Raw genomic sequence first — 21,238 nt, forward strand, 5'->3', positions numbered from 1 at the left:
AGCCTCTTAAGGAAGGCAAATAGTGAAAACATGCTGGAGTTTCAACACATGTATGGAATAGATATACATTAAAATCAACCCTATCGTTTCAAAAGAAGAAGGTTTCTATTTTATTTTTATATTTCCTAACACTTACGCTACCTGATATGGTTTCTAATCTTTAGTGTAGCTAGCTGTTGCCACACAATAAACCTGTACACCTGCTCTCACCAATCCCAGTCTACATGTATAGCATATGTCACCATATCAGCCAAGGAAATAAGATGACGTTTGGTCAAATGTAAATTCTTTATGATCATACATCAGATATTGTCACTGAGGGGAGAAAATAACAATCCAAAGGGTTTTATGTCAGTCAGTCAGTACTGTTCAGAAATTTCAATCACACACACATTAGACAATAGTGTCTTTCTATCTGGGTCTATGTATATATTTTTTCCCAATTAGTTACTGATATTGTATCCAATGTAAAGCTTTAATGTGAACATGTGTGTACATGATTTGCAAAGAGGCTAGTCACCAACAGAGAGCAGCGCTGAGCCGCATTTAGTTTAGTGGAAAGAAAGTTTTTTCTTAAATGACTGCAAATCTGACTGAAAAAAATAGCTAATGAAACAATAAAGACTTAATGTCATGTCAGTAGGCATTACCAATATGACCCATATAATATAGACAGATGTCTACACTTTGTACAAAATGATGCACGGACATTATTAACTGTGATTCGCCATTTATATTATGTTGACAGACTCACAGTATAACCTGTGTTCTTGGACAGTTATTTTCAGGAGCAACACAATATAAAGTGGGCAGCGCACTGTATGATATGTGGAACTACACACCTCCAGTTTCAAATGAGGGCGGTGAACACAGAAACTACCGACAACATACGCCACGTTCAGGTGCTCTCCGTAAACTCCTGCTTCCATTCCAGATTGGCATTGACTGTTTGGTGTTCAAGTGGTTTTGTCGGAAATAAGTATAAAAATGGCTGTTATAAAATCAGTCAAAAAATAAATACTTTCATGTGAAAGGGAGGTATGCATCCTGATCACATTTTGTTCCGATAAACATGCACAATGAATGCATCCATTCATAAACACGGCTTGTTTGGTCGTTTCTTTGTAACCGCAATCGTGTTTTATCCCAGTATTCCCGGCAGCTCCTGAACGCAGCGTTGATCTCAGCGCGAGGCGGTGAGGAGATTTCAGTCCAGCCTCCACTCGCGCGTGTATACGGAGCTGTTTAGTGGGTGAACACAAACAGACGAGCAGCACCGACCTGTTGACAATGTGACAGCATATATTTTTTTTAATTTAAATTGTACAACCCCGTCGCCAAACTTTGGCACCTTTTGTTGCGTTAAAGAAGCCATGGAGCCGATAACAAAGTGGACGCAAAAGCAAGTTGTAGAATGGATGAGAGGTAAGTCTGGAGCACTTTGTTTGTAACGTTAATTTAAATTTAAAATAACCCTTTAACAACAACAACAACGCTCTTTTAAAAGCTATTCTGTCTCGACTAATATGAGTCGCTGCTCAGTTATCTCGCGCTAGTTTCGTAGAAACCGCTCCTGTGTGACACAACATACATTAACAATGGGACACTGCGTTTTCTTTTACTCTTACAGATGTTAGCAAGTTGAGCTATGTCACTCATGCTAGCTGTGTAATCTGTCTGAGAAATCCCGAAGTCAGTAACGTTAACACTTTAGACCACAGACTCTCATCTGGCAGTCGTTTCCCTCTCTACTCTAAAACCGGTTTCCATTGAACTAGTGAGAAAAAAGTGAACACAGTCACAGCCCAATGCACTCTCTCTTCATACTCATTGTTTTTAATTATGTAATCCTGGTGTGTAACCAGTACTCGCTTTAATGTTGCCCTCAAGAAGTCACTGCCCTGGTGTTGCAGTCTTGCTCCCTCTGAAGGAGTCACAATGATTGGAGCTCTATCGATCCCTCTGTTTTGACCTGTTTTAGTGCTTTTTGTTCTTCTTCAGACTTTATTAAGCCATACCTGTTTCAGATGGTCAGAGGAATGCTTACTATGGCAATTACATCAGTACTGTTTGAACCTGGATTCAGAGCAGAGGTATGTCTAGTGAGCGACACCAAATGGTATGTGCAGTATGGATGGAAGTAGTCAAGAGAGTGCTGTCGTTCCAAACCCATAAAAGCGAAGAGTGTTTGTATTTAATGCCAAAAGGAGTAATAGGCTGTTTATATCGCTAGCAGTGGGATGAAGCTCTTCGTCTTTGCTTACAGTTTAGGACATTTGGAAACTTCCCAAAACAAATCATAGGGGACTTCCCTTTTTTAATCCCATACTTTGTATCTCAGGGTAAACTCTGATTTGTTATTGTTTGGAACTATGACGGCGTTGTGGTGCAGTACCTGCTGATTGACTCATGCCTGCCGGTGCTCATCGATAGTCGGGAGCTAAAGGGGATCGTGGAAGGGTTAGGCATGGGCCAGGGCACGCATGGATGGGGGATTAGTTTTCTACACTGGCCCCATTGCTGTCAGTCAGGCTCCATTGCTGTCAGTCTCCCGCAAATCTGACTCAGCATTTGTCTCCGTAAGGTTTCAACCGGTGGATTTGCAGATTCCTACAAACCCGGTAGAAGTGAACTAATGACCGCAAACCATGCATGGGGATATATTATGTAGTTCTCTCATTGTTGTTCAGGGTTGTAATGAACTTCACTTTATCAAAAGTGCTCACTGCCACTTTGTTTGTACACTCCGAACTCAACAAAGCAGAAGATGCAGCCTTGCAAAGTCATCCCCGAAATCTAACTTTCCCCGTTGTGGTCTAGCAAGGCCAAACAGCCTTTTGCTTCAGTTAGAGGCCTTGTTTGTGGGTGTAGACTACAATTACTTTGCGAGAAATCCGAAGGATCTGCCTCTAAGCCGTCAGAGCCACAACACAAATAGAGCTCTCAACTAATAATCAAACTACAGCGCTGCTAGTTGTCATCATTTAAAACCAATCCACAGATCACCGATTGGTCTGCTCGGGTCAGTCAAGTCTAAATGAACGTTTTTAAGACTTCATATCTTATATATTATTAGTCCTCAACAGGGTTGTATTGTCCTCAGTGGCCACTGTACAGCATGTAATCACCGATGATGTTTGACTGAATGAAACAACTTGTGTAATTCATGTTGTTTCCAGAGCTGGTTGAGCCCGCGTGAAAGAAGTCAAATTGAAATGTTCCAGACAGCAATGTATGAAGAAGACCTTCACTCTCACCCCAGCTTGTTTTCCTCAGTAGGACAGGGACTGTTTTTTGTGTATTGAGGCTGTTGTTAATCACTTGCATTGTTAGAGGAGATCAAGCAGCGCTTGGTCGTTGTATATTCCCAGCGAAAGGGCGTTTGGTTCCTTCATTTTAAACACTGTTGTTTTTTGTTTTGGGGGACTGGAGTTTCCCTGAAGCACACTTCCTTTACCACAAGCTCTGATCTTCCAGCTGGACCTGTGGTGTTGTGTGATGGGTATTCCACATGTCATGTATGGGACTACTTAGCCCTGGGGGGGTGCTTTTTTAAATCAGTAAATTATTACATTTTGGGTTTGTGTGACACTTTAAAAAATTCAATAATGGTAATGAAGAACTATCTACAGTAACATTAATACAGTGACCCACATGCACATGTCCACAAATTCAAAAGTGAAGTCATGTGCTGCTAGTCATTTTCCAAATATAGTGCTGAATCCACATGCCATTCATTGGCAGTGCCTCGGCTGAGAGTGGCTGGCACTGTTGGGGGAATATTTAGCCCTAAATAAGATGAATACTTTCTCTCTTTTTTCCCTCCCCACTTGTGCCCCTTGTAGTTATCGAGAGTATGACTGCCAAGTTCAAACGAGGCATTCCAAACGTGCAAATCTGCACAACTACTGTCTGACAGAGTGGCTTTTATCCACTTCTTTAACAAGTCCAGACTCTGCAGTTCAGTACAAGCTGGATATCCTCCAGCATTTTCTATACTTACGGCCAATCAAATTTCAAAGCCCTGTTTTTGGACATGGATTAAGCACGTGATGGGTTTATTTTGAGCAAGAAGTCATTGAAGTCCCGTTGATCTAGTGGTCCACATCTACGTATCTCGCCCCCCTGTTCTCATGCCCTGCTCTCAGCAGCTTGTGTGTGTGTGTGTGTGTGTGTGTGTGTGTGTGTGTGTGTGTGTGTGTGTACGTTGCCCATAACCAGAAGTTTGATTATGAATGGCCAGATGCAGGCTGAACACGTGTTCCTTCACCACGTCATAAAGCGTGTTTGATGTGTATGGAAACTTTTAAAGAGTAGTAGCATGTCCCTGTGTTGTTGCTGCTGCATCCTGCCTCTCGAGTAGCACCAAAGTGCCGAGGAGGCAATTAGCTTGTCAGAGAGGTGGCAAACGCACTGAATGCGCTTTTGTCTTTTGACCAAGTGTGTGTGTGTGCTTCAGAAAATAACAGCACAGTGTTTTGAGTCCGCACATGCCGAGTGATTCCACTGATGGGTACCTTCAGCAGCCTTATCTATAGAGATGATAGCGGAGGTGTGGGCAATGATGGCTCATGATCCTTATCTGGCTAAAGTGGAGACTTCCTAAACAGGAGCGTGAACAGACGTTCTGCAGACACCTCACCCTTATTAAGGCATCCACCGCCTCTCTTTATGTGCCGGCTCTATCGGACAAGTGAGGTTTTGTGTTTGGATGGCCTCCAAAGGCATCATTAATCCGTTTTAGCAACCCTTTACTCTGTAGGCTGTGTGTGTATATGCATTTAAGAGCAGCGTAAATCTGTATGTGCCCCTTCAGGTGGCCTCACGTATAAGGAAGTAACAAACTGAAACAATGTATTCATTTGAAAGTCAATCTTCCTTTTGATATCCCTTTTAGTTAAAACTCCTGTCTTTGTCATTTTACGAGTTTCCAGTCGTCGAGCCATTCAGCTTTTTAGAATGTACCTATTGTGTTCCATTGATGGGCAGATAACCATGTTACCTTTGCATAGAAAATGGCCTTCAGAGTTCAGGGGAAGTGCTGTAAGAGGATTCCCCCCCGGGGAGAGGAGACTGAAAGGGATTGCTGTGGTTTCGTTCCTGTCGGCCCGTTTCTCACACGGCCCGGTGTCCCAGCCTTATAGCCCCAGGAGCTCTATCATATGGGGACTTTTGGAGAAATCATCAACAGTTAATGTCACTGTTCTAATCTCGCAACGAGGAGACAAAGACAAAACAAGGGTCTGTGTTTTAATCAATCAAAAGGTTTTCGTACGGTGATTGAGAGTTGTCCTTCAAGGCGCTGTGTTCGGCATTGCTGTTGTGTTCGGGCAGCACGCGGTCATGATCCCTCATCATGTGTACATACCTTTAACAGGGGTGATGATTTGTCATCAGTAAACCAAAAGCAGTTTGCATTTGCATGCATATCCATGCTCGGTTGTCAGGAAAAGGGAGACCGAGTGTCACCTTGTTTGCCTGCCAACCATGGGGCTAGACCAGTTTGCTTTTTATTCAAATCTAAAATGTGCATTGCAAATCTCTCAAGATGATCTCAGCTTAGCCGGACCTGCAAGCTACTTGGCCCCTGCTCTTGCTTAAGCCACAGGAAATAAAAGCTCCAACCTGAGGTGGCACGGCGGGTGCAAGTGCAAATACGGGTTACATGCTGACTGACCTCTTGTGAGCCTGCCCAGACTAACTGGTTTATTGCGTGTCATGAGCTTCACTTTCACAGTCATGTGATTTAAATAAACTCTCCACTTGCTCCCGCACCAGATCTGTGCTTGTATGGTGATTTAAACTCCCGTAGAGAAGGAAAAGTCAAGTGAATGGCTGTGTTGGTGTTGCTATCAAAGCACCGCTAATGCAGTTATGCTCAAGTAACCACAGGACATAAGAGGAATGCAGTCAACCCCTACCAAACCAAACCAGCAGCTCTGCGAATGAGCAGTCAAAACAGGTCACACATGTCCTTTGTGTCGTCCGGGGCCACCAGTTGCTTTTAACGGATTTAAAATGCCGAACGCGGTCGAGTTGATGGTCCCCCCCCGCCCTCGCTGACCAAATACACACAAAGCTCTTTCATCCTGCCACCAGCTTACACTGCGATGGGAGTGTAATGTCATTATGATTATGAAGTGATGTGTAGCTTTTTATGAACTCTTACCCACTTTTTGGGTTGAGCCAGGCACTTGGGCAGATGCCAGATCAAAGCTTGTTCAGAACATGTTCAGACTAGTCCATGTTTTCCCGGTCCTCTTGCAGAGACCGACTGAATTCCTGTCTCGCTATTCACACCGTTTAAAACTGCCGTCCCTGTGGGAAATACAACCTTTTGAGAAAACTTAAAGATAATCCACTGGCTTTCGTTTTTCACTCAGTGTTTATATTTGCATTATTACATTGCGTTGGAATGAAATACGTATTTGCATGGAGGCTGTTCTGGTTGTCGGTCTCCGTGCTTGTGTTTTCACTTGCTATGCCGAGTCTCCGAGTCCGTCACCTCTCTTGTTTATTTGTTACGTTAGAGACCGCTGATAGATGAGGCAGCTGTATTGGGTTAATCTGTGTTTCCACAGCATCGCCGGTGCATTGATGAGCCCCGAGGCCCACTAGCAGCATGGCACCCTGAATGGATGAAATTTGTTTTAACCATGAAACGAACAAAACACCTGGATGATTAGAGGGAAGCCCCATACTTTCTTTGTGTTTATTTTTACAGGTGGTTTTCCTTGCAGGTCTACGGCACACAAAGGCGCATATAACTCTATTACGCTGATACGGGGAAAGAACTGTGCCAAGCTTCTGTTGTCATTTTGCCATGGTTGAAAAGTCACCAAGGGAGTCCACAGAAAACTCCACAAATGAATAGCAGTGAAGCCTTTTTTACTTTCCACAGGATCTCTTTCACTTTTCATCCAACTTCTTCTGAACTTCCCCCATCACAGCTCACTCTTCAAGAAAAACACATGTTGTTTATTCCTTTATTCTCTCCCTACAGGCAGAGCGTCTAACATGCAGGTAACTTATAAGAAGACAGGTCAGCCGTGACAGATCCCCCCCTGTTGTGCTTTGTCAAAGTGGACTCTGTCAACCCACTGAACTCTAAAATCCTCTGTGTTTGCCAGAGGCTGGAACTTCACAAATCTTATATCATATCTCAGCTGATCTTGACTTAAGGCTGAAAGTTAGAAAGTTTCAGAAAAAACAATTTAGTTCCCTTGATATCAATTCAATAGGTTGTAGGATAGTAGAGCAAAATGTGGGTTTTGGATTTGTTTAAGCAGGGAGTGGTGGCTCCTCGTTTTTCAATATAATGGAGCTGAGGAAACAATGATGGGAGATTCTGTTGATCCGTCCTTTTTGTTTCCGCTTGTGTAGACACCTGGGGAAAGCCTCTCACCTGCCCTTCCATCTGTTTGTATGTCAACAGCACATTTATCATTTATAGGAACACGACTGTCCCTTTCTTAACATGTCACGGCAGTGAGGGAGACCCACAACAGGTCCTCACCTGGAACTGGGCGGTGTGTGTTTTGTTTTTTTTTTTGTGGTGAGAGAGATTAGCATGAGAGAGAGAGAGAGAGTGCGTGTGTGTTCATGGAGAATCCATCGTTGGTTTTAGAGCATCAAAACCAAATGTAAGGACACGTCTTAAAACACCTGAGTCTGTCCAGTAACCATAGCCCGACCTGCATTGTGTGAATGTGTGTTCTCGATGGCTGCGTCACAGGCGCCCCGTGACAAGCTCTCGTCATCACTACCTTTCTTTGAAGATGACTCACCCCCCCCCCTCGCAGCAGGGAGAACGAGATGAGCTGGCAAAGGCCCGTAGGCCGCATAGTGATGTCTTACGTTGCATAAGTCTTTCAAGTGTACATCATATCTGCTCCTCTCTGTCGTATTATGAGTCATTAGGAATTTTCGTGGGAAAGCTGACTTTGTCGATTTGTGTTCAGCGTAAGAGTCTTTTTGCGAGGCGTGTGCACTTTATTGTTTTTGTTGATCTTCTGCGGAGAGGATAGATGAACTAATGAGGCTCTTCCTCCCCTGACCTGGACACAAGCCAGCAATAGATCCTTGGATTGCGGTCACATTCTCCTCTCCTCTTCCTCCTCTCCCTCTCTCCACTTCAGCCTCCTACAACTTCCTCAAACCCCAGTTCCCCATTCCCCCCCGGAACCGCTTCCCTCATCACTATAGAGAACGTAACTTTAATTACATCTCCAGCCAATGCTTCAGCTCTTTGTTGGCGACAATTGTGACCACTAGAAGAACTTTGCGCTGCCACAGTGAAGCGCTCCTGCTGGGTTTAGCCTGGGGACAGGGACAGCTGAGAAGGGGACCTCCACTGTGCCAGGGTCAGATATGGACCCGCTGTCGGTTGTGATCGAGTAAATCCCCTGCTTGACTTGGCAGTGGAATCTTTTTCTTTCTACTTTTTTAGTCAGGCTTTTTAACAAGATTCGAGAGGGGGGGGGGGGCATTTACCCTCTGGGAGATTAATAGCAATTAGCGGTTCTTATCCAAAGTTGCTTGTGGGGATCCACATTAGGAATTGAGCTGCACTCAGCTTCATATCGCCCCTGTGGCTCATGTGGTTATCTTTAGTCTAATTAACAGCTTGCTTCTGTCTGTCATATCTTTCCGTTTCATAAAAGCATTGTCCTACAACATAATAGCACAATGGATGCAAAGTTTGGCTCTGGAAGAAAATGTGCCCACATGCAGTGTTAGCCTGAGTGCTAGCACACCATTCCCATGGCAAACTAAATTAGTGGGGCACATTTCCTTCCCAAAACCTTGTTCATCTTAATTGTGGTTTCCATAGGCAGCTATTATGGTGCTGGTAAATTGCTCTGTAATCAGTGTGTAGGGCCACCCTGATCATACACCGTACATGCGATGGGATGAAAGCACCAAACTGAGCTTTTTTTCCCCTATGACCTGTTTGTGTCTCATTGGCTTTGACTTTGGATCAACGGTTAACTTTTATGGGGTCAAAGTGGTCATTTTCTGTTTTGGTCTTTCCTTGTCTTTTTCTGTCTTTTGTTCCCCCGCTTTTTGCCTCTTTCCTTCCATCTCCATCTGTTTGTAAAGAGCAAACAGTCTTTAATTATAGTTTTGTCTTTGGGAAAATAATGTGTAGGCTGTAGCAAAGTGAGTGTCTTAGAAATCCTGTTGACACATAAAACAGCGCAGTCTGTTATGCAACATCCCATTTCAGTTGTGACTCTCAGGCCACACGGAGTGAGTGTCCTTATTGACGTAACACCTATTGTGATTTAAAAGGACAAGACTATTCCCAAATTCCAAAAGTGACGGTCTCCATTGCATTGTGCACCTTCAAGACACAAACACTGCGACTATCTTGGGATACATGTCAACAGGGGAACCACAACAATATGAATGTTGGAGGGGCCAAGGAAAAGACGAGAGATTGTGGTGGGTGGACTACCAGGACTGAGAGGAGGAGGAGGGAGGAGGAAGGAGGGAGGGAGGGGGGTGTTTGAGTCATGTTTGAGGTCTTTGTTGCTTTCTTTAGTGAGTGTTAATGCTAGTGGTAACGAGCTGCAGTGTGGCCGGGCGGCCGACTGGCTGCAGAGTGATGGGTGTTGTTTTTGTTGGCCTGAGAGGTCGTTGTCCTACACTTTAGCAGAAAAAAACTGCATGTAAACAGTCGAACAAACCTGTCTTTGAATATTCCCGCGCTGATGTACCAACTACTTGAAGACAATACAATGTAATGTTGTACAGCATATTGGCATTGACATAGCAGGGGGAGCACAGGTGTAATTAATATCCTTAATTAGTGAACAGCAAACTGTATTGCAGCCCTAATTAAGGATATAAATTATACCTGTGTATACACGGCCCTGTGCCTGCTGGCTCATTGGCATGGCTTAACGCATCACCTGGCTTAATGGAACAGAACCGTCATTAAAGGAGTTAGTTAGCTTAGCACAAAGACTGGAAACGGATGGAAACGGCTAGCCTTGCTCTGGAAAATGCACTGCTCTGCTTTACCTCCAGACATCATCTCTCCTCTCGCTCCAGTCAATATTAACCAAGCTGTCCACCCCCTCCTCCCCCCCATAGCCTGCTTAAACTTAAAGTTACCAGCAATGTGACTGGGGCCGTGTGCTGTTGGAGTTGAAGATTGACCGAGCCCAGGGGCTAGTGCTCATAGTAGACAGCCCCGCCAACTTTGACCCCCCCTCTCTCATCAGTCATTGTCCATCACCCCGTAAGAGACAGAGCTGCTTTTGTCTGCCCGTGCAGCGACTAACCTCAGCTGCTTTTTCTCACTTAGCGAGCTCGCTCTGGACACATCACAGCCATTTTGTAGTTGTCTGTTTTTAAGATTAGGGGTACATGAAGTGAAACACCCTTTTGTTAGCCAGAAGAAGCGATGGTAAGATTAAAGCACGGGTCGCACAGGTTCATAGCCAGTTTAAGCTGTCAGAGATATTCATTCTGTGTTCAAAACTATTGCAGTTTCAGCTGCTGCAGGAATATCTTGGAAAGAAGAGCCAGTATCTGGAAACATGACACAATAACGCTCCTCTTTGTCAGGGAAACGACTTATTCAAAGCAACCATAAAACAAGATGATTCGCCTCCGAACGGACTTTAGTGACGAGTCTCCTAGAAAGCTGTGACATTCTATGAAACTGCTCTCAGATGAGGACACAACATGCTTGATGGAGAGATGTAGAGCACCATTGTGTAACTCCTATTCCCAGCTCCCATTCGAAGGGCCAGCCGTGTGTGTGTGTGTGTGTGTGTGTGTGTGTGTGTGTGTGTGTGTGTGGAGACAGGCTTTGTTGTCCTGTGAAGTCATGCATTAGGGGATAGCTTAGCAGTCGCCGAGAGGAGCTCTTTCTTTCTTTCTAATTACAGCACGGCCTGGTCCGGCCAGAGACCATTGTGCCAGGGTGCTGTGAATTCCCACAATGGAGCTGCTCAGCAGAGAACAATGAGTCAAATTCCTGACCGTTCCCAGCAGGTTCAGAGGCCGTGCTGACGAATAAAGACGGCAGCATTACAGTGGCTTTGCTATTCTACACTGTGTGTGTGTGTGTTACAGGGTGGCTACGTCTCCCACTGGGAGCACAGGGAGGGGTTGAAAGATGGGGGAGGTGAAGAGGAGGGTGCTTGTTTCGTTCTTTCTGTCGGAGGTGAAAGACTGTTCGCTCTTTGCTGGTGTAATCAAACCCCTGAGAACCAAAAGTTGGCCACTAAAAGCTGCATTGAAAGCATTGTTGATCAAAATTGATCATAGATCAGACAGAACACTGGACTTCCTGTGAGACTACATGTACAAACCCGTTCTGATCACACAAACGCAGTGGGTCCTTCGCTCACATGTACTTGGCCACGATAAACACAATCTGCTGTCTTTGTACTTCTGTACAGATGGCAAATGTCGAGATTGTGACAAGAATAGCCCAGCCATTTGCAAGCGGAAGGGTTCTGTTGTTGACATTGCCAGAAATGTGTGCTTACGCAGCCTTTAAGTAGGCTGCAGAGCTACAAGGCCTCCAACAAGGTCTGGTTGCACTTGTTGCATCCAGACTGGAGTTTCTGGGGTTCTTGCTTTCCCAGCTGCTCAGAAGTGTGTGTGTGTGTGTGTGTGTGTGTGTGTGTGTGTGTGTGTGTGTGTGTGTGTGTGTGTGTGTGTGTGTGTGTGTGTGTGTGTGTGTGTGTGTGTGTGTGTGTGTGTGTGTGTGTGTGTGTGTGTGTGTGTGTGTGCGCACGAGTGTCCATTTATACCCTGACACTTGCGTTGATAACCTGTTCTTCTCATAATCACTGTTTACTGAATGGGAGCTGGTGGGTGGTAAGAACTACCCCACAGTGAACAGCAGGTGCCCCACTGAGACAAACATACTGGCATCTGCCAGTCACCTCCCTTTCTGTTTGTTTATCACTCACAGATTTTGACAGATTTCGTTCAGATGCCCCCTTGTTCATCATGCAGGGAAGGTCTTTTTTTTAACCATGTGAAACTGGTACTATAATCCATTTGATTGCATTAAATTACAACAGGTTTGTCGTGTACAATGCTACTGTCGGACCATTTTTAATAGAATTTGTATTCAGAGTGTAGTTGAAAAATTCCATCATAGTTTGTGATGTCTTCAAATTGCACTTTTCAGGGGGGGGAGGGTGTTCGTCCAGCTTTTTGGCAATGCGGGTGAATTTGACATTGACGCTGTGTGTCTGTGCCTCTGCTACAGTCACACCCACTTGCTCTGGTTTGAGGAAATTTGCCAAGTGGTTCACAGAGGCCATAAAACTCCTCAAAAAGCGTTTCATCCTGCGCAGGCTTTTGAAAAGCATTCACACAGTCCTCCCTTGTCGTCCCCCTCCCCCCCTCCCCTCTTTGCTCAATTCACAAGGACGTGACACTCTATCTCCTTTACTGGTTACGCTACCTTTTAATGAAAATTGATAGTTTCACACACACACACACACCCCAGCTGCCATTGATCCAGGCCTAATAAATATTTTATAAGCCCCACTGTAAGGACACCCCTCTTTTATTCACAAGGTGTCGATGGTTGAGTCCAGAGGGAAAGATTGCTGTGCTACCTTCTTCTTACGGCCCCTGAATTCAGTGGGGGAGTAATACGTTTTCTCTGCGGAACATAATTATCCCGATCCTCAATCCCTGGTACTTTTAAAGTGGCGTAGGTCTCATTCACCAATGCACGTAAACACACTTACAATTGTTCCAATTCAAAGCTAATGCAGATCAGTCTGGACCCTTGAGTGACCTGGAATTTCTAAACTCTCTGAAGTCAGACGTCTAGGATCAGGGAAAGGAAGTGTGGGAGGAAAACGCTCACCAATGAATGAATGAAAGTGAAAACAGCTCAGAGGAAAAGGATGGGCCATTCATCAATTAGCGGGTGAAGATTCTTTCATCCCGCAGTTTCTTCCCAGACTGTTTTCACATATCTAGTCCGTCTGGGTGATATTGTGTTATTCTGGTTGGTTAGGAGAGTGGCGCCCTTTCACAGGATACGCCTTTTTAACACAGCAGAGAGGAGAACCCCTCTCCCTCTGGATCCAAGTCCTTATTTTTATCTGATGGCATTAAGAGACTGGCCCAGTGTTTGTGTTGGTGCTGTTGTGGGTTCAGGCCAGTTCAGTCCTTTTAAGTCTTTTACTATGTGAAGACGATCCCCTTGCTGTTGGCCAGTCAGGGGTTAAGCCTAAAATTCTCCGAAGCCTCGCTTCTGAATTAGCATGCCAAGGAATGAGAACAATCCAGCGAGCCTAACTGGACTTGACTCGTGGAGGCTAATGGTTAACAAGCCATGATGGAATTTCCCCTTTGATTCAGTGGAGGTGACCTGAGCTCTCGCAGATATTTTCTTTAGGATCGAAACTGTTATCACAAGGGGATCTTTGATGCCGTAATGGAATTTGAATGGCCTTGAAGGGAGACCTATGTAGGAAGTGTGAGCCCAATGCAGCGTATTCTGATGTGTAGTGTTATTGTGATGTCAGTTTATACAAAAAAATGTGTCTCAAAGGTGCTGCAGTACCGGAACGTTGAAGAATCACAAAGCAACTAACTCGGCTCCTATTCTTTATTTGCTTAGCGTTGTTACGAGTGAGAAGGGAATGGAGAAATGCAGGAGAAAAAAAGGAAACATTTCTAATATGAAATAACCAAAATGGTTCCAACAGAAGATATGAGTTCATCACTCAGAGAAGCTGGCTGATAAAATAAGTTTCCAGGGCCTTTAACGTCTATCATAAAAGTTTATCCAAACCTCAATTTGTATTTTTCTATCTGCTTCTGTTGTCAGCGGAACAAAACAAAATTGTTATTATTTGGTGTTGCATTAGAAAATAGATTGGGTTATAACTTTTATATCGGTGAAAAACAGTTATTTTCAGGTTATGCGTATAACATGTTGACGCAGTGTGTGTGTATAGTGTGTACTCTTTATGTATACTCTGGTGCTCTGATACAAGCAATGTAATATCTTGTGTAGTCAGCATTTGACTACCATGAACACACAGACAGACACACCGTATCGCCTTCTTTGCATACTCTCTGTAACACACATAGAGACCGAGTGTCACCGAGGCGTGAAGATATGAGGTGCCATCTACAAAATTTGTCTCAGTGACCACAGAACACACCCAGCGAGTCTTTAATTTAACGACATGCTCTACATCTCACATGGATGCCGCTATCTGCTCTTAAGTTGCATGTTCCTGAAAAAAGCAGCGCTTTCTGTGACTTGAATCTCAAACTGAAAATAGATCAGCCAAACCCTGTCTCGCACTGAAGAATAGTGTGTGTGCGTGTGTGCGTGTGTGTGTGTGCGTGCGGTCAGAGTGAGTGTCTTTCAGAAAAGCAGGGCACAGGGCCATGTATCTGCAGCTGCCCCCTCTCTGTGCGCTCTTTGATGGGGAGAAAGATGGCATTGACTGCTACAGCTACACACACACACACACACACAAGTTTGAGTTTATTTATGGGCGTGTACTGTACCGTTTCATCATTCTACAGTATCAGAAGAGCCGGTTACTGTTCACTATATTCACGGGAGTCACATCCTTGTATGTTCCATGACCGAAGCAGTTGGAAGTGTAACGCTCATTTGTAGTTGGTGCTTCAAATAGTAGCAAGGGGACGCCCACATACACACACACCCATACGTTCACAAATATAGCCATCCATTGTTTAACCAGCCCAACAGACAAAAAGGTCTCAACCGTTACTCTGTTTGTGGTGTGTTTGTCTATCAAAGATAGCAGTCCCACCTGTTCCCTGTGTGCACTGTACCTACACACACGCACACACACTATTTGGACACTAGCTGAACTACTCTGTCCTTCTTATGAGCTGAAGTCTACTTTTGTGTCTGAATTGGGGCAAAGACCTCTTTGCAAATGACAGTTGCAGAGAACCTTTTTCTAAAAGAGCAGACCGCTCTGTATTTTTAAATGCATGTCTAATGAATCCCTCTATTTTTCCGTCACATTTGTCCAGGTTTGGATGACAGCCTGCAGCAGTATGTGAGCAACTTTGAGCTGGAGAAGATCAGCGGGGAGCAGCTGCTGAAGATCACGCATCAAGACCTGGAGGAGCTCGGCGTGGCCAGGATTGGACACCAAGAACTGGTGCTGGAGGCCGTCGATCTGCTCTGCGCTCTGGTCAGTAGACCTCCGCTGTGCATGTGTGTGTGTGTTTGTGGCGAATGTGACGTGTATCCAGAATACAGTAGCAGGGATATCACAGGTAAAAGCATAACCGTGGGACGTGACTGTATCTTCTGGAAGGCAGGGGGCTCTCTTTCGGTCGCTGTCCCTTCCCCTCGTTCTCAATGTCCGCACTCACCAAAAAAAACAAAACTCCAGCCTGTAGTTTCTGGTTCGGCAGCTAAAGGAACCAGCAATGCAGAAAGGCTCATAATTTCCCACACAGCTCAGCAGGGTGTGGAGGCACCACAACACACGAAGCAGCCCGAGGACGTGGGGGGGACAGCAGTGTCACTCAACAAGAGGAGAGACCGGGTCAAAGAGGCCCTGGGCTCGATTTTGGCCGTTAGAAACTGTGTGAGGTTACAGAGGCAGTTGATGGTAATCGTGTCGCAACGAGTGACAGTTTGATCTCTTTGATAGATAAGAACCCTCCACCTACTAAGTCTCCTTCACACACTAAATACATAAAAACGCAAAGGTGTATTTGCTTTTTGGTCTCGTCAGACAGGTCGTTCTTACTACCTGAGCCATCTTTGTTATAGATCCCCCGTTTGGCTCTTGTTAGTCACTCTGGGAGCGAATCAGCTGACCCTTTTGTCTGCCATCAGAGCTCCCAGAAGAACTGCCAACAAAAATATGTCTGCTTTCAACTGGTGAGCACGAAAAGAGGGCTGAAAACCGTCCATGCTCCAACTGAAAGAGAAGCGGCTTTTCCAGCAGATGGGTTCGATTTGGAGTTTTATCACTTCCTGTGCCATAAAAGCCCCAGATTGTGGTCCCCTGCGTTTTGATCTGTGTTCAGCGTTTTCTGCCTTTACGCTCTCTTAAAAAATGCTTTACATTAATCGTTTGGGGCATGGTTGTTTTTATACTGAGGAAACTTGGAAATGCTCTCTCTCCTACATGAGGCTGCATCTTGCAAAGCTGTAGGTCCACCAGGTTTGGATCCCATGAACCCAGAAAACCCAACCCGTCCTCTACCCGTTAACAGAATCTCCTCTACCTGTGGTTACTGGAGGCGCACACCTGGAAGCACTTGGCTCATACAGTACATGGGTGCCTTTTATTTTGTTCTGATAGATTTACTCATCATAGAATATGTACCATATGGTACATCCGGTGGTCCACAACCTCTTTTACCATCACGGTAATCAGGCCCAGATTTCTGTTCACCCCTAGAACCTTGACATCATGGCAATGAAATCTCAAATCATTTTCCTCTTGAGCGGCTTCATAAATAAAGTGCTTCCTCAGCATGGTTTTGTTATTTTAAGTAAACCCCCCTTTACCTTGCATGTGAACTTTAGTCTCCCCTTTAAAATGTACTGTTAGTTAGTAATACAGTGTCTGCGTGTGTTTGTATGCACTTGATAGTCTTATGCGATTCAACTTAAGGCCAGGAATGCTGGACTCTCGGCAGCCTTTCACCTCCCACTGAAGCGGTCTGGCTAAATGTTTTTTGTCCTTTAGGGGTTTCCTTATTAAGAAGGAGGCCTTGGCCTGCCACAGGCCCCCGTGGGAGGAAGTGAGGCCCCCCGATTCAATTAGCTTTAACTGAGGCAAGGTCACTGCTACCAACAGGAACAGAGGCCACCATCACCTGACACCCCCCCACAAGCCCCCCCCTCTTCTCTCTTTTTGTTGACTGTCAGGTCAGACTCCTCCTGTCACTGCAGTCACATTCGTCTTTTGTGACACTTTGCTACTTGGCTTCGCCCTTGAATTTTAAACATTGAAGCATGTGCACACATTGTACAGTTTTTAACCTTTTATATATCAGGTACCTGAGCTGTCCTTTCAGCAGTTTCAACCCTATATCACGATGACCAATGGCCTAACGCACTACCCCCACATACCTGAAGGAAACATCCATACTCATGCTTCTCTTCTATCCAAAAGCTATCGAGAGCAAACTGCTGTCTGGGGACAAAGAGAGAACATTTCAATTAATTGTACTGGACTTCTCTGAGACATGATGTCTTTTGCAGAGTCAGTGTTGAAACCCAACACTTCTTCATTTGTTCTCGGAGCCCAGCGACCCACACACAGACCTGCTGCACCACACGATATTCACACACACACATTAACAGTCTCCAGCATACAGTATATGACAGATCATCTGGCTCCGTGAGCCACAGAGCCACTGTAAATGTATTTTACCGATGCCTAGGGGTGATCTGTCCCGACTTATAATATAACGCTTAACCTTAGATGGCACATTGTAGCAACAGACACACGCATGCCCAAACTCTCGTTCTACGGTACATACATTTCTCTCTTTTATGGTCGAGTCAGATCCATGTGATGCCTGTGGCGTGGGCAGGAAGTGCTGTGTTGTGATAGCCGTTCTCCAGAGGACACTTATACAAGTATATAGTCCCTTCAAAGAGCCCCAACTAGAACCTACACAAAAACAGCCTCTGCCATCTTGGTTCTAGATTAAACGAATGTCTATAAAAAGGCTCTGAAAGAAGGAAAAATCTGGCTTGAAATGCTGTTTTGAGAATGAAAAATTGCATTTGACTGGAACCTCATATTTGTGCTCGGACGTGGTTTTTCGCTCAGCCGGCAGTGTGGGACAAAAGCTCGCTGGACATCTGTGGGCCAGTTAGAACTGCTGCGACTGTGTGATTAGCCTGCTAATGAAAAAGCCAGGAGAGACGTTTGATCTGGAAAACACTTGCACTGCCTCCGTGCCACAGTTCCACTTCTACTGTGTGGAGGACTCGACCATCACATGGTTTATTTTCTCTTTTTTCCCCGTATATATTCCCTGAGAATGTTTGCTTATCTTTAATGATGTTTTAATCCATTTCATGTCAAGTGTGCCACGAGCAAGAAAGCCTACAGCTACTGTTCGACTAGTCCAGTGATTCCTTGAGCACTGACTGAGTGGATTTGTATATTTTTTTTGAGCTGATGTTGGATAGAGGCAGTGCCACACTAAGCACTTGCAAATCTCCTTCGCTGTTTCCCCAGACACGTGTTGTTTTACTACTTGCTAAGCGTATTTAGCTCCTGGCACATCACACACACGGCAGCATTGCCTGCAGCGATGCAACACCGTGTAAGCTGATATTTACCAGGACAGCAGCCGGGCTGCCCTTTCTTTGCTTAGCTTTTAACCAACACATTAGTCCCAAACCCATTTATTCAGTCAAAACATTGCAAACACTTTAAAACAAGGGCTTCCAAATATTTGACAAGTGCTAATGCTCAGTCTCAGACACACACACACACACAGGGCAGTAGCTGAGCTGCTACGTAGCTGGGTCAGTGGTGTGCTCAGTGACCCTTGCAGACACATACCTCTGCTGCTTTGTGCATCTGAATAATCTATAAATTGGAGGAATGCAGAAGCAGGAAACAGCCAAAGGCTCAAGAATGCAAACTTTGCCCCGCTTGGTAGGAATCAGGTGATTGCATGTGCACACACTCGCTGCACGCCCCACAACAATCCTGGAGACTGGGGGGGGGAGGATCTGTTCTCACAGACCAATATGTCAAAGAAATGATTACAGCTCTGCATTGTACAGGAAAGAACACGTTTTCCTGGGAATAGTACTCCACTGTTGTCAAATAAAACGAGTACCTCCCAGGTCTAGAACTGTGCAGAGGGGTTGGTTGCTTTGATCCGGAGTTTAATTGGAAATGGATATAATTTCGGCTTCAATCGTGAGTGCGTGCTCATTCCATTTTAGTTTGTTAAAATGGTGTGTTGACTTCCCGTTTCAGAACTATGGGGTGGAGACAGACAACTTGAAGAATCTGGTTGTGAGGATGAGAGCCGCCACCAACAGTCTACACATGGCCACGTCTGACCGCAGAAAAAGCCCCGTGTACGAGGGCAGCATGTCACGCAAGCCGCCCAACGACTTCCTCACCTCTGTGGTCGAGCTGATCGGCGCTGCAAAGAGCCTCCTGGCTTGGCTCGACAGGTAACATTTATTTTTTTTAGCCACCACCTGCTTGTGCAGGCCAGATATCAGAAATCAGAAGGGCTGCCATTTGACTGCTACGAGGAGATACAGGCATTTATCTTTTGGCATAAAAGGACATTTTCAGAAAGTTAGCAACAGCCATTGCACATGTCCATGCAGTTGGCCAAGTTACCACTACACACAGCTGTAAAGCAGAAATGCTTTACAGCTGTGTGCTTTAAGTACGGAGCTGGCAGGCTCCCCTGTGCTCTCCTGGCGACCTGCTCCGCATCACACCATAAAGGCAGAGCATGCTAAGCAGGACGCCAGGATTAAGTGTTCGCTGGCTGAAACAAAGCTTCTGTTTTTTTGTGGCATAAAGAAGGTAAGATGAGGTCGTGATATAGATGAGAGCAAGGTGTGCTAAAGTGACGTCCGTGTAGTTCACATTTATACATATTTTTAGTTTGAAATGAGCAGACATACTTGAAGGACTGCAGTGAGGGTTGGGTCCTGATGTGATTCATACGCATATGTTTTAGATGGAGTCAATGGGAAAGAGATACAGTCTGTAGCAATTCACCTAAGCCCAGCAACCAGAGCAAGGTTCACTCAGTCTATAAAGTACAGTGTTAGTAGCTTATAGCTGATTCCACAGTAAGTCACTTGAGACATATACGCTCCATGGCCACTTTATTTGGTACACCAATACAATTAGATGCAATCCAGTACAACAGCTCTGCTACATTTTCTTTCTTAATGAAGCTTATGATGGCTATTTTTTGTTCAAACTTTCCGAAATGTGTTAATTCAACTATGTGATGTTTATTACTGAAGTCATAGTAAGTTGTGGTGATGTACACAGAACTGCATTTTGAAATGTGTTTCCAATATTCTTCTTCTCTCATGCAACGGGGCGGGTACAATATTAGAAACACCTCTCAGTATAATCCAGCTCACTTCAACACCCCCATGCAGACTACAGCCTCACTAATACACATTTAGTTAAATGAACATTATGATCTCTGTGAAGATAGAATTCATGGATGAGCTCGTACAGGTGTGCGTATTAAAGTGACCACTGAGTGTTGCGATAAGCATCAAACGTTGGTGTCAGATGCTCCGATTTTAAAACTATTCGGCCATGTGAATGACTAACTCTCAACCCAACTCTGCAGTCCGTCGCTGGCTCCTAATGTTCTCCTTTACGTTCTTTGTCTGCTTGCAGGACGCCTCTTACGGGGATCAGTGACTTCACAGCCACCAAGAACAAGATCATTCAGCTGTGCCTGGAGCTCACCACCACAGTTCAACAGGTCTGCACGCTAGTTAGCTCAACAGCACACTCGCTAGCTAGCCCCTGGGAAACACACACACACACAATAGGTTTTTCCACCGAGCACATACCGGCCCAGGGGCACAGACATGCAAGACAAAGTGTTGGAGAAGAGAGAGTTATGGGAAATGTGGTCTGGCAGCCATGACACGAGCCTGAAGCCAGCAGTCTGAGCACATTATTGCAAATGCTGATGTTTTTCTTGGGCTCTTTTCCTCCTCACGCTGGCTAATGAGGAGACCCCCTTTAGTGCGGGGACGTTTTAATGGTAACCGTCGCTTTTGTGTTTTCAGTTGCCTAAAACCCACTGGCACTCTTTTAAAAGGCGGCCGCCAACATTCCCCAGGCTGCCGTACACTTTCAGCCATGTGGTTCCTGTTTCTGCTCCTCCAAGACGCTCGCAGCGGGACACCAAACTGTCTGAAAGCGCTTCGTGTGTGTGTGTGTGTGTGTGTTGGTTTAGTGCAGGGATGAGGAGCTGCTCCATCTCACGGAGCATACATCCGATACGTCTCACAACTTACTGCGTAGCAATGCTCTAGCATTGCATCACGATACAATTGGGTGTCGACTTCGGTCGTTTTTCATACAACCAGAAGTGGTTGGTCATATGTCTTAAACAAAGGGAGCTGGTGAGTGGCCTTTTCTTCAGGATCAAAGGCGTTAGCTTGTATGTGAAATTTGTTTTCCCTAAAGGGTTCGCCTTAAAGCAAAGCCCGATAAGCAACTCATTTTACGCGGCCAGC

The 21,238-nt window shown here is 45.1% G+C and overlaps 1 protein-coding gene across 1 annotated transcript in view; it reads left to right on the forward strand.

Moving 5' to 3' along the window:
- The first annotated feature begins 1,223 nt into the window (after positions 1-1,223).
- Positions 1,224-21,238, forward strand: part of cnksr3 (cnksr family member 3) — a 48,693-nt gene continuing 28,678 nt past the window's right edge. The window contains exons 1-4 of the mRNA XM_031847108.1: positions 1,224-1,425; positions 15,025-15,188; positions 18,972-19,174; positions 20,385-20,472. Coding sequence (XP_031702968.1) covers positions 1,374-1,425; positions 15,025-15,188; positions 18,972-19,174; positions 20,385-20,472 — 507 coding nt within the window. The 5' untranslated portion in view covers positions 1,224-1,373. The remainder of the gene's footprint in view (positions 1,426-15,024; positions 15,189-18,971; positions 19,175-20,384; positions 20,473-21,238) is intronic.

This window comes from Anarrhichthys ocellatus, unplaced genomic scaffold (assembly GCF_004355925.1).
Source record: "Anarrhichthys ocellatus isolate YVR2014 unplaced genomic scaffold, GSC_Weel_1.0 scaffold7, whole genome shotgun sequence".
Lineage (NCBI taxonomy): Eukaryota > Metazoa > Chordata > Actinopteri > Perciformes > Anarhichadidae > Anarrhichthys > Anarrhichthys ocellatus.